The 13,344-nt window shown below is 42.9% G+C and overlaps 1 protein-coding gene across 2 annotated transcripts in view; it reads right to left on the reverse strand.

Moving 5' to 3' along the window:
* DCAF5 (DDB1 and CUL4 associated factor 5) overlaps positions 1–1,049 on the reverse strand; it is a 103,573-nt gene extending 102,524 nt beyond the window's left edge. The window contains exon 1 of one of the 2 annotated variants that reach the window (XM_038545055.1): positions 934–1,049. Coding sequence is in view for 1 of the 2 variants with exons in the window: in XM_038545054.1 (XP_038400982.1) it covers positions 755–968 (214 nt within the window). In the remaining variant the exon portion in view is untranslated. Of the gene's footprint in view, positions 1–754 lie in introns of both variants that reach the window. The other variant, XM_038545054.1, reaches the window with a different exon arrangement.
* Positions 1,050–13,344: the final 12,295 nt, after the last annotated feature.

Here is a 13,344-nt window from a genome sequence, read left to right on the forward strand (position 1 = left end):
TTCAAGTTCAGGCCGGTGCCCCTTTGCCTCCTGAGCCCTCGGCGCTGCCCACAGCGTGAGGAAAACACGACGCGGAAGAGGCCACCCCAGCGAAGGGAGAGGGAGCAGGGCCCCTCAGGGCGCGAGGGGGCGGCCCGCAGCGGCTCGGCTCCTCGCCCGCCTCAGCCAGGCCCCCGACCCCGCGGCGACCCGCCCTGTCACCGCCCGGCCCCGGCCCCAAGGCCCCCTCCTCCCGGACGCCGGCGCCAGGGACTCGGGCGCGCCTCGGCCTCCTCCTCCTCCTCCTCCTCCTCCTCCTCCCCTCCCCCTCCTCCCCCTCCTCCTCCTCCCCGCTCCAAGCCCCAAAATGCCCCCCGCACCTTTTAAAGTACACGGAGGAAGAGTTTCCCATCAAACTTTGTCAGGCGGTGATCTCGCCCCCACCCCCCTCCCCGACCCACACTTCCAGGGCAGTCACCCCGGAGGGATCACTTTGCACTTGGGATAAAGCGAACTGAGGACCTGTCAACCATTTTAGGTCTTTCTTTTTTTTTTTTTTTTTTAACCGAAGACATCCTCTCCTCCAGCCCCTCCCTCCCCCCTGCAAGGGTTTGAATTTGACACCAAACCTTCCCACCGCGGAAGGGGGGCTGAGGAGGGAGGGGGTGGGCACGGAGGGCAGCAGGAGGGTGGCGAGGGGGAGAGCGAGAGGGGGGAGGCCGAGGGGACCCGGAGGCGCGGCGCGGCGCGGCGCGGGGGAAGGGGGTTGATTTACCTGAGACCAGCCACTGGCCTCCATTGTTGGAGAATTCAATGGCATTGACACAGCCGAAGTGGCCGAGGAGGTCCTTCTTGTAGAGGTTTCTGCAGCCCCGCAGGCGTCTCCTCTGAAAGTCCTGAGTGAGCAGGGGGTCCCCATGCAAGCCCCGCTGGGACAAGAAGCCCACCACTGACCTCATGCTGCCCCCCAGGCCAGCTCTCCTCTTCATGCTGGAACCGCCGCCGCCGCCGCTCGCGCCGCCGCCCCTCCCTCGGCCTCACGCGCGGCCGCCGCTCCCCCCCGGCCCTCCCCCCGCGCTGCGATCCGGATGGTTCTTTAACCAGCCATGGCAGACGGAGCGAGGTGTGCCGACGCTCGGTGGCGTTCGCGGCTTCCTGAGGGTCCGCTCGCTCCCTTCCCCCCGCCAGGCTCCTCCCTCTGCTTCTCCGCCTCCTCCAGCAGCTGATCCTCAGCTGCGGCCGCGCTTCCGCGACGCGCGGCCCTTCCGCCGGCCGCCGGTGCCGGGCGAACGCGGGCGGCGGCTGCCCCTCCCCCCCCCGCGGGCTGCTCCGGCCGGAAGACCGCGGGCGGCTGGCCTGGAGACCGCGGGCGGCGGCGCGGCTTCCCCGCCCCGCGCTCGGGGAAGTCGGGGGCGCGGAACCACCGGAGCGGCGGCGGGCTGCGGGCTCGCCCTCCTCCCGCGGCCGCCGGCGCCCTCCGCGCCTCCCGCGGGCCCGCCGCCGGGACGAGGCCGCTCCCCGCTCCTGCTCTATGTCTTTTTTTAAATTAATTAATTAATTATTTTATTTATTTATTTATTTATTTATTTATTTATTTATTTATTTATTTATTTATTTACCGGCGTGGAGGATGCAGCCCGGGGTGGCGGAGGGTGGAGGGACAGGCTCTGGTCGCCCTCCCCCAGTTGGTCTCATCCTGGGGCGGCCCGAGCCCCGTCCAAGGGAAGGGAGCCGGGACTTAGGCCGGGCCCCGGGGAAGGCCGCTGGGAGGGTTTGTGGGTGCACCCGTCCCTCCCCCACCAAGTCCGTCGTTAGTCCCCCCCCCCCCCCCCCCCCGCCTCCCCGGTTCAGGTCTCCCTTCCTGCATCCAGTCAAAAGGCTAAAACTGTTGCGTCCGGTAGGTAATCAGCGTGGTGTATGCGGAAGGCGCGGGGGTGCGGGTGGGGGGTGGGGGTCTTAAGAAGTAGGGAGACTTTTTCCCAAACTGAGCTGAGAAAGCTCTGAGAAACAAAGTACCTCTGGCCCACAGGTCCAGGTACAGTCGCCAAGGCGCGAGAAGCTGTATCCGAAAATAGCAATATCCGTTATTTAATTGGGTGCAGTGAGCTGCTCTTCAAGGCCTTGAGTGTGCAGCTCTGAGGCTGTACAGCTGTTACCCAGCAGCTGCGCTCCAGGCCAGAAGTAGCTGGGGAGCCTCCGTGTTGACCCCAGTGACAGGACTGGGTGTTAAGTGCTTTGGAACTCTACCAGATACAGTAAAAGTTCCCCCCCCCCCCGCCCCACCCCCGTCAGTGTGTTGGATTTTTTTTTTTTTTTCCTCCCGAGAAGCTACCCTCTGTCATTGAAATAAACCGTGGTTTATAAGCTAAAATAGGCAGGTGTCAGTTTCGCCTTTTCAGTTTAGCGGGAATTCCATCCTGTTGTATCAAAGGTAGCACACGGGGGCGATTGAGTATATACACCCGTGAAAAGCGGGCTGAACGTGGCAGAGGGCGGTCATCAAGCAAAATCACCCACTTCTACTTTTCACAATAAGGTTATTTATACTAATAACATATGCAAGTAAGTGTTTAAAAGTCAACACCAGGACAAATGCTGCTGAACCTTAGGTATTCAAGTTTCAGAAGTTATGGTTTTGATAGAATATTATTTTCCTAAAGAGGACAATTTGTAGTGCTGTTTTATTTTTCTTTTTAAGATTTTGTTTATTTATTCATGAGAGACAGAGAGAGGCAGAGACACAGGCAGAGGGAGAAGCAGGCTCCATGCAGGGAGCCTGATGCGGGATCACACCCTGAGCTGAAGGCAGCGCTAAGCTAAGCGGCTGAGCCACCCGCGGGGAGGGGGGGGGGCGGGGGGGGGGCTACCCCTGCAGTGCTGTCTTTTAGAAAAAGTTTTGTTTTCAGGATGCTTTGTAAGTGTGTATTCATTGCAATAGCTCCATAAAGATCAGTAGTAGTGTTTCAGCTTGATAAATGATTTTTTTAGCACCCAGTGTCTTTTTTTTTTTTTAAGATTTCACTTATTTATTCTTGAGAGAGGGAGACAAGAGTGGGAGGGCAGAGGAAGAGAGCATCTCAAGTAGATTCCATGCTGATTGTGGAGCCCACCAGAGGGCTGAATCCCAGCACCCTGGAATTGTGACTTGAGCTGAAGCCAAGAGTCCCTCATTTAACCAGCTGTGCTACCCAGGCACCCCCAACATCTTTTGTTCATAGCAATATCATGGTGTGTGATTAAACATGTATTTTTGTGATTTTATCAGAGTATCCCCGACTCTGCTGGAAGCTGGAAGCAGGGACCATGTCTTTCTGCTTCCAGGAATATATCCAGAGCCAGTACATGCTGGCCCTCAATGGCCACTTGAATATTGGTTGAAGATTTGAATGAGCTTAGAGCATGGGGAGAAATTTGGAAGGGAAGGTAATGACTTCATTTATGGAAGGATTGACTGAGATATCTGTGCTTCATTCCAGTGGAGTTGATTTCAAGGCTAGTTTCCCATCTCACTGTTCCTTTGCTTGACGTACTCGATCCACATACTCAAAAACAGGAGTCATCTGGCCCCTTCAATTAGTGAGACATCATTTATACCTACCTTATTTGCTTGAGATGGGAGAGATGGACACAGTAATATGTGGCCTTTACTGTGGCAATATATGACACACTCTTGAGCTCTCCCCTCTTTAAACATATACCTCTTCTCCACAACTTTAAATATGACTTGCTTTTCCCCAATCCCTGGAATAACTGTCCCATTTACCGCAGCCTAAAAATAAACCAGGATCTGATCACAAGCCAGCCCAATTCTAGGACTTTGCTAGAAACTTCCTTAACTGTTCAGTAACCAACCAGAACAAAAATATAAAATCACTCAGTCCATTTATCTCCTACTGCTAGTCAGTATAGCTTTCTGTAAGGTGACTGCAAAAAATTTCTCCCTTGCTTGTCCCATAATTGGGGTTGCCAGATAAAATGCATGATGCCCAGTTCAATATGAATTCCAGATAAACAGTAATTTTTAGTTTATGTATTTTCTGCACAATATTCAGGATATACTTGTATTAAAGTAACCACTCATTGTTTTTCTGAAATTCAAATCGAATTAGAGCAACCTGTATCTTTGCTAAATCTGGCAACCCTACCTATAATAGAATCCAACCTCAAAAGGTCAAGCCCCTTGATATTTATTTGCTTTTATTAAGAATTTAAGGGATCCCTGGGTGGCGCAGCGGTTTGGCGCCTGCCTTTGGTCCAGGGCGCGATCCTGGAGACCCGGGATCGAATCCCACGTCAGGCTCCCGGTGCATGGAGCCTGCTTCTCCCTCTGCCTGTGTCTCTGCCTCCCTCTCTCTCTCTCTGTAACTATCATAAAAAAAAAAAAAAAAAAAAAAAAAAAAAAAGAATTTAACACAGTCTCGTGTCATTTATTGCAAACTAATACTATCATGCATAACTATATAACATTTAATCAACTTCAATGATCATATGAGCTTGGCCTTTCCGATATAGGCACTTACAGAGCAAACTCCAGGGATCCCTGGGTGGCGCAGCGGTTTGGCGCCTGCCTTTGGCCCAGGGCGCGATCCTGGAGACCCGGGATCGAATCCCACGTCGGGCTCCCGGTGCATGGAGCCTGCTTCTCCCTCTGCCTGTGTCTCTGCCTCTCTCTCTCTCTCTCTCTGTGACTATTAATAAATAAATAAAAATAAATAAAAAAAAATTTAAAAAAAAAAAAAAAAACAGAGCAAACTCCAGTGTACTTAGCTTAAAAATAGCAAATGAAATTGGACTTGGGGGATGCCTGGGTGGCTCGGTGGTTTAGCATCTGCCTTCAGCTCAGGGAGTGATCCCAGGATCTGGGATCGAGTCCCACATCGGGCTCTCTGCAAGGAGCCTGCTTCTCCCTCTGCCTATGTCTCTCTGCCTGTTTCTCTGTTTCTCATGAATAAATAAATAAATCTTAAAAAAAAAAAAAAGAAAAGAAACTGGACTCGAATAATCTATACACTGCATAGAATGTAAGGAGGAAAAAGAGTGAAAAATTTATATTTTTTTCTCACCTAGGCCCAGAAACTACATATTGACACCATTTTGAATTTCGTTCTGGAAAAACATTATTTTGAAAATTCATTCCGGAAAACCAAGATATGGAAATTACTTAACATGGGAACCCTTACTCCTTGCTCCACCATGGGTTGAATACTGATCAAGCATATAGTTCCCAGAAATTCATTTGTTTTTTGGCTTCTATTTTGTTTGGCCCTAATACCACTGAAGGAAAAGTAAGATATCTTTAAAAACAGACTCCATACTAAGGATATGCTCAAACATTAGAAATAATTTGTTTTAAAAAAAAAACAGCTAAGAAAATACGATGCCCCTTCTCACATATTTACTAAATTTTAGCTTATTATAAGAGCTACACATGGACACTAACATCCTCAAAAACGTTTCACTTAAAAACATTTTTGGGACGCTTGGGTGGCAAAGCAGTTGAGTGTCTGCCTTTGGCTCAAGGCATGATCCTGGGGCCTGCTTCTTCCTCTGCCTATGTCTCTGCCTCTCTGTGTGTCTCTCATGAATAAATTATATCTTTAAAAAAATTTTTTTTCAACTCTAAAAACTGCTACTCATATATGAGATATTTATTCAGAAAAGATCAACATCCTAAATATACATATAATTTATCATGTAAATTTTAAAGGATGTTATTGTCCATTTCAAATAGATAGCAGTCAATTTTAATTTTGAAAAAAGATCTATTAAATACAAATTCCTCCAGCAAGATCTATAGAATCAGAAGATATAATTTTTAGTTTTAGCTCTTACATTTAGGTCTATGATCTATTTTAAGTTACCTTTTTTTTTTTTTAAGATTGATTTATTTATTTTAGAGAGAAAGAGTGCGTGTGAAAGAGTGAGCTGGGGCAGGAGCAGAGGTCAAGAGAGAATCCTCAAGCAGATTCCCCGCTAAGCAGGGAGCCTAAGATCATGACCTGAACCGAAGTCAGCTGTTTAACCAACTGAGAGCCACCCAAGTACACCAAGTTAACTTTTGTATATAGTGTGAGGTAGGGATCTAACTATTTTTTGCATGTGGACATCCAGTTATCTAAGCACCATTTTTCTAAAGACTTCTTTCCCCCATTGAATTGCTAGTAAATAGAAATGTAATAGATTTTTGTATATGGACCTCGTATCCTGCAAACTCTCCTAACCAGTTTATTAGCTCTAATAGTTTTTTGTGTGTTTCTTAAATTTTCTTTATACAAGATCATGTCACAGGCTCATAGAAATAGTTTTATTTCTTCCTTTTCAATCCAGTTGTCTTTTATTTCCTTTTCTTAACCCAATTGCCTTGGCTAGAACCTCTGGTACAATGTTGAGTAGAAGTATAAGAGTAGACATTTTGTCTTGTTTCTGATATTAGGGGGAAGCTTTTAGTATTTTAGTCACCACTAAATATTATGTTAGCTGTGGGTTTTATATGATTCCCTCCCCAGGTTGCAGGAGTTCCTTTTAATTGCAGTAGTAGTAGAATGCTTTTATCATGAAAGGGTGTTAGATTTTCATCAAATGCTTTTTCTTCATCTGTTGAGATGATCATATGGTTTCCTCTTTTCTATATTTTGATTGATTTTTGTTAAACCAGTCTTTCATTCCTAGATAGATCCTATTTGGTCATAATATTTAATGCTTTTTATATGTGGCTAGATTCACTTTGCTAGTATTTTGTTGAGGTTTTTTGTGACATAGGGTTGTCTTTAGTTTTCTTATGATATTTTTGTCTGGTTTTGGGATCAGGCTCTCCATTGAGCAGGAAGCCCGATGTGGGGCTCAATCTCAGGACCCAGGACCATGACTGAGCCAAAGGCAGACGCTTAACTGACTGAGCCACCCAGGCACCCCAAATAAAGCTGTTTTTTACAAAGAATTTTGTTTAAATAAATATTTGGGGGCAGCCCGGGTGGCTCAGCAGTTTAGCGCCGCCTTCAGCCCAGGGCCTGATCCTGGAGACCCGGGATGGAGTCCTGCATCGGGCTGCCTGCATGGAGCCTGCTTCTCCCTCTGCCTGTGTCTCTGCCTCTCTCTCTCTCTCTGTATCTCTCTCTCTCTGTCTCTCATGAATAAATAAATAAAATCTAAAAAAAAAATATTTGGTAGAATTCACTAGAGACATCACCTGGCCTGGGCTTTTCTTTGTTTTTTTTTTTTTGTTTTTTTTTTTTTTACTTCTGGGCTTTTCTTTGTGGTAAGGTTTCGATTACTGATTAAATTTCTTTACTTGTTATAGTTCTATTCAATTTTCTGCATCTTGATTCAGTTTTTTTTTTTTTAATTTTTTTTATTTATTTATGATAGTCACAGAGAGAGAGAGAGAGGCAGAGACACAGGCAGAGGAAGAAGCAGGCTCCATGCACCAGGAGCCCGACGTGGGATTCGATCCCGGGTCTCCAGGATCACGCCCCGGGCCAAAGGCAGGCACTAAACCACTGCGCCACCCAGGGATCCCATCTTGATTCAGTTTTGGTAGTTTGTGTGCTTCAAGGAATTCATCTAGGTTACTTAATTTGTTGGCATTTGATAGTATTCCTTTACAATTCCTTTTCTTTCTGCAGGGCTGGTAGTAATATCACCTTTTTAATTTTAGTAATTTGAATCTGCCATCTTTTTTTTTTTTTTTTTTTGGTCAGGCTAAAGTTTTGTCAATTTTGTTGATATTTTCAAAGAGCCAACTTTTGGTTTTGTTTATTCTATTGTTTTTGTTGTTTATTTCATTTTTTTTCTTCTGTAGTCAATTATTTTCTACCTTCTGCTTGCTTTGTGTTTAAACTTCTTTTTCTTTTTAAATTTTTTTTTTAAATTTTTATTTTTTATTTTATGATAGTCACAGAGAGAGAGAGAGAGAGAGGCAGAGACATAGGCAGAGGGAGAAGCAGGCTCCATGCACCGGGAGCCCGACGTGGGATTCGATCCCGGGTCTCCAGGATCGTGCCCTGGGCCAAAGGCAGGCGCCAAACCGCTGAGCCACCCAGGGATCCCTAAACTTCTTTTTCTAATTTTTTTAAGTTGAAAGAGTTGTTACTGATTTTGAGATCTTTCTTTTTAATGTAGATGTTTACAGCTGTTCATTTCTATTTAAGCACTGTTTTAACTGCATCCTATAAATTTTTGTTATGTTGTAAGTTTTCATTCATCCCAAAGTGTTTTCTAATTTCCCTTGTAATTTCTTCCATGAGTCATTGGTTATTTAAGAGTGTATACTTTAGTTTCCACACATTTGCAAATTTCCTTCTATTCATTGATTTCTAATACTTTTTTGAAGGGGGGGCATTTTTCACAGGTCTTGAAGTGAGTTCTCAGGCTGTGTAGTAATTGAATTCAGTAAAGTCAGAATATTATTTGTTACTAGAATTTTCAAATCATATTCCAACTTACTTTCCAGACATTTGGTTCAAGTTTGCTGTGCATAATTCTTCATGATGAATGAAATCTAGTTGAAATAACCTTTATGGAGTGAAAGTGGACAGAAATTCTCAATGGCTGGATTATTCATTTGGTATTTACCCAGTGACATTTTCTTTGCTATTCTATACCAACCATCTGGGTTTTGTATATTCAAAGTTTTCTTGACAAAATCATCATGAGCCAGCTGCTTTTACTTTTTTTTAATTTTAGGCTTCCACATAATAGTGAGTGGCATGAAAAACTGTTAACAGTTATTATTTATTGCACCATGTATGTAGTCATATAGCCAAGATTTCTTTCCCAGAGATGTTCCCATAGATTTATAATGTTTATTGAGTATCTTTAGTATGCCAAATATCATTTAGAAAATAAAACTGGGCAATTACCTTTCCCCAAAGTAAAATATGCCCAATGAGAAGCAAGAAGATTCTCTGGTACAGAAGTCAAATTTATATTGTCTTTATGGGTTTGATGGTACTCAAGGACTAGCTGCTGGAAAATGAACTGACCACAGCATATGTTAATAAACTTGTCCCCCCTTCCTTCTGAATAAACTATATGAGTTCATAATATAAATATAATTAACATTCTTGACTATAGATCCCATTTAAGTTGGAGCAAGGGATGTACCTGGTTATCTATGAGGTTGCAGGAAGATTATTATTGAAATCCAAAATGATAAAGCTTATGGGACCTCAGAAATCACCTGGTCAAATCCCTTCAGCATTCATGGTTTGTTTTGGTAACCGTTGAATCTACATCATGAGGAAGAGTTCCCTGATCACTTGTTGGGTAAAGGAATCTTCCTGAAATGCCTCTGCTCAGGACTCTCCTTTTTCTCTTTCATGTCAGATTCACACTCTTTTATCTGCCTGTCAAGTCCCTTGGTGATTTGTCTCCACCGTATCTATAATTAGATTTTCTGTTACTCATCATCATATATCCACCAGGTAGGCTTGTAGCCACTTCTTCCCTATATACCTTATGCACTCTCCACAAATCTCTACATACTTTGAGGTCCACTTTATTCATCTAAATCCAATACAACCATGAACTCCTCTGACAAATCTAACCCACATTAGTTTTTTCCCCCTTAGATTCTTGTTATGCTTACGGTTAGCATCATGGTTTACCATTTAAATGTTTAACATCTCTATATCCCTATGTAGTTTTTATTTTTATTTATTTTTAGAGATTTTATTTATTTATTCATGAGAAACAGAGAGAGAGAGAGAGAGAGAGAGAGAGACAGGCAAAGGGAGAAGCAGGCTCCATGCAGGGAGCCCAAGGTGGGACTTGATCCCAGGTCTCCAGGATCATGCCCCAGGCCCAAAGTGGTGCCAAACCACTGAGCCATCCAGGCTGCCCCCTATATAGTTTTTATAAGTAACTTACATACATTTCTTTTAGCCTTATAACAATCCTATACAATTGGACATGAATTCGTTATTCATTCATTCATTCATTCATTCATTCAAGAAATGTTTATTGAGCACCCGCTGTGTGCCACTGCCGTACACAGGCATAAAGGATATAATAGTGAACAAAAAAAAGACCTTGATCAATGTTCAAGTACTTACAGGACAAACACAGACTTTAATCAAATAATCATGCAGTAAATGTAAGATTACAACCAACAATACAATTGCTAACATTTATTGGACATTTATTATGTGGCTGGCACTGTTCCAGGTCTTTTACAGATATAAACTCATTTAATGTTCTCAACCACCTTCTGAAGACAGTACTATTGTTCCATTTTGCACATAAGGAAAATAATAGTTGTGGTACGTAAACATATTCAATGCCTCAGTTTGCACATGCATTCAATGGAGTTGTTAAGATAAATTCTTATTGGTGGAGCCCTTAGATCAGTGTCTGACTTGTATTGGCTACAGTGATGATGGCAGTGAGAGATTAAAAGAGGGAATGCTATCAGAGACATTAAAGAGAATTGTGATCTGAAGGACAGGTAGGTTGGAATGAGGCCAAGTGGATGATTGGAGGTGGTGGTTCAAGCAAAGATAGCAGCACAGGCAAAGGCTCTGTGGGGAGAAAGCTGGAAGGGCCATGTGACTAAAGGTAGGATGGAAACACTGTATCAGGTGAGAGTGCAGTTAGATCACTGCTAGATTCTGCAGGGACCTGGCCCCATTTAGGATTTCAATCTTTACCTAAGAGTCACTGGAGGGTTTTTAAACAGTTATGGAGGACAGTTATGTGATCAAACATGCATTTGAGGAGTGCCTGCCTGGCTCAGTCTGTAGAGCATGCAACTCTTGATTTTGGGATTGTGAGTTCAAGACACTTTGGGTGTGGAGCCTACTTAAAAAAATAAACAAACATGCATTTTATAAGATTATTGCAGCTGCTATTAAGAAGAAAGAATTGGAAGTGGCTAGGAGTGAATTAAAATAAGATGATTAGGAAGTTTACCGTAATACAAAGGAGAGAAGAGGGTAGCTTAAACAAGGCTATTGGAAGTGGAGTTGGAGAGATGTAGATGGATTTACTATAAAAAGAATCTGCTGATGGATTTGAGAGATAGGGAATGAGGGGACAAGACATCAGGAAATGCCTAAACTTTTTACTTATATATGCATTGAAATAGAACCCCTGGAAAAGGTTAAATTTTGAGGGGAAACCAAGAGTTCAGTTATATGCATATTGAATTTGAGATGCCTCTGAGACTTCCAAGAAGAAATGACAGTAGCCTAAGCTCAGATATATGATCAAGGCTGGAGTCGTTAAAATAGAGGTGATGGTTAGGTCTTAGGCATGGACAAGAATATTCAGAAGTTATCAAGTGGGAAGAGACACAAAGGTCTAACACTAAGATGTTTGGGTTTAGTGCTTGGGTAGGGGAGGATATACTTACAAGGAGTTGGAATAGCCAAAAGTATAAGAAAAGTGGAGTCGTATTGTTATGGAAGCTGGGACAAGAGAGCATTTCAAGGAGAGAGTGATCAATTGTGTCAACTGTTGCTGAAACCAACAAGATGATTAAAAAATGTTGGATTTGTTGACCCCAATATTTCACTAGAAAGGCACCTACGATCTCCATCAGAGCTTCTTCAGGGGAGGATGGGCTGTTCAGTGAGTGGAAGAAAGTGAGTAGCTAGAAGGCAACTTAGGATCCAGGAAGGATTTGTTTGTTTGTTTTTTTTTAACAGGAAAAAAAATCAAAATGTTTAAAAACCATTGAGAAGGAAGGACCATATTCAGAGAGAAAAGTTGAAAAAAATACACAGATGAAGCCAGACTGGGCAATCTATAGGGAGGAGTTCTGACAAGGCAGGTGGAAGAGATACAAAGCACAAGAAAATCATTTGGCCCTAGTTAGGAGGACAGCTCCTTCATTAAAATAGGAGAGAAGGAAGACAGGTTGGGCACAGGTGAAGGTCAGATTATATATTTGCTAGGAAGAAGAGTGCCCATGTGATGGTTTCTACTTTTTTTTCTGGCAAGGAAGACAAGGTCATCTATTAGAGTATAGGGCAAGAAGGTTGGGGTGGGCAGGGGACCAAAGTTCGATGAGAGAGAGAATGATTGAATTAACAGAAAACTGGAGAGTGTGATGACCCAATTTGAATGATGTTTAGGGCTCATTTGGAGATTCTCTGGAACCAATCTGCCCTATTGTATAACTTTCTAAAGCAGTGTATAAACCACCCATAACCAGAGCCATAAAGAAAGCTGATAATTAAGTTTGTTCAGGTTTGGGGATTTTCCAGGTAGATAAAGTGAAAAAAGGAAAGAAAGAAAACCATAGAGTTTAGGGTTGTTAAGTTTGATAAAACAGCGAAATTATAGATCTGGAATCTAACCTGGGTCAAGAGGGAGAATTAAAAAAGGAATTGAAAGAAAGCTGATGAGAGTCAACAAATGAGGGTCCAAATGAGTTTGAAAAAAGCTGTAGGAGTAGAGGCAATTTGAAAAGAGGAGATTTTAGTTAGAGAAGATGCTTAAATTAGAGATTCTGAAACAGTTACAGATGATGACTAGGTCCAAAGGATGATGGAAGGAGTGGGTGGCTCCAGTGAAGTCAAGGATGTTGAGATCAAAAAAATGAGCGACCAGGACCCAAGTGGATAGATCACCTTTTTGATTGTTGAAGTCACCCAGGATAATGGCAGAGCTTATGATAAAGAGGGCTAATAGGCCAAAGTCTTTGCTTAAATGAAAGGGGAATTACAACGGAGAAAAACAAGGAGAAAAAGAAAAGAGTTGGGTGGGTGAGTGACATGGACTTCAGAGAAACTGACTGTTCTTTTTCTTTTTAAGCACAAGTGTAAGAATAATAGCCAAGAAGTAGCAATGAGAAGCCAAAACAAAAACAACAAACCAAAACCAAAACCAACAAAACCCACAACCCAACCTTTGTTAGAGGAAAAAATTTTAAAACTATAAAAAAAGTTGTGACATACAGATATAAAATGAAATGTGTTAAAGAATTTAGTTAATCAAAAAAAAAAGAATTTAGTTAATCATTATTAATAAGAAAACTGGTAAGATATAAATCCACATTTATAGGTCAGGAAAATTGAAATCAACTTGAAAATGTAAGCAAAATTGGCTTCTACCCATATTGAGGGGGCAAGTCAATTGAATTTCCACTGGACAGAATTTATTGCATGTCTATTGATGAGAATTATTTTGTCTTAATATCAGTTGTCTACAGTTAACAGAAGTTGTAAAATACCTTAAAAGCAATTAAAGGCTAGATAACCTGGAAAGGTCTGTTCTGAAGAATGCATAGTTTTTTTTTGTTGTTGTTGTTTTTGTTTTTAAGAATGCATAGTTTTCCATTGGAAATACTGGTTATCGTTTTTGCTTATTCCAAATTTCCACACATGTCTCATCTCTGAGGTATGTGGAACCTGAAAGTATAAA

Source organism: Canis lupus, chromosome 8 (genome assembly GCF_011100685.1).
Source record: "Canis lupus familiaris isolate Mischka breed German Shepherd chromosome 8, alternate assembly UU_Cfam_GSD_1.0, whole genome shotgun sequence".
NCBI classification, from domain to species: Eukaryota; Metazoa; Chordata; class Mammalia; order Carnivora; family Canidae; genus Canis; species Canis lupus.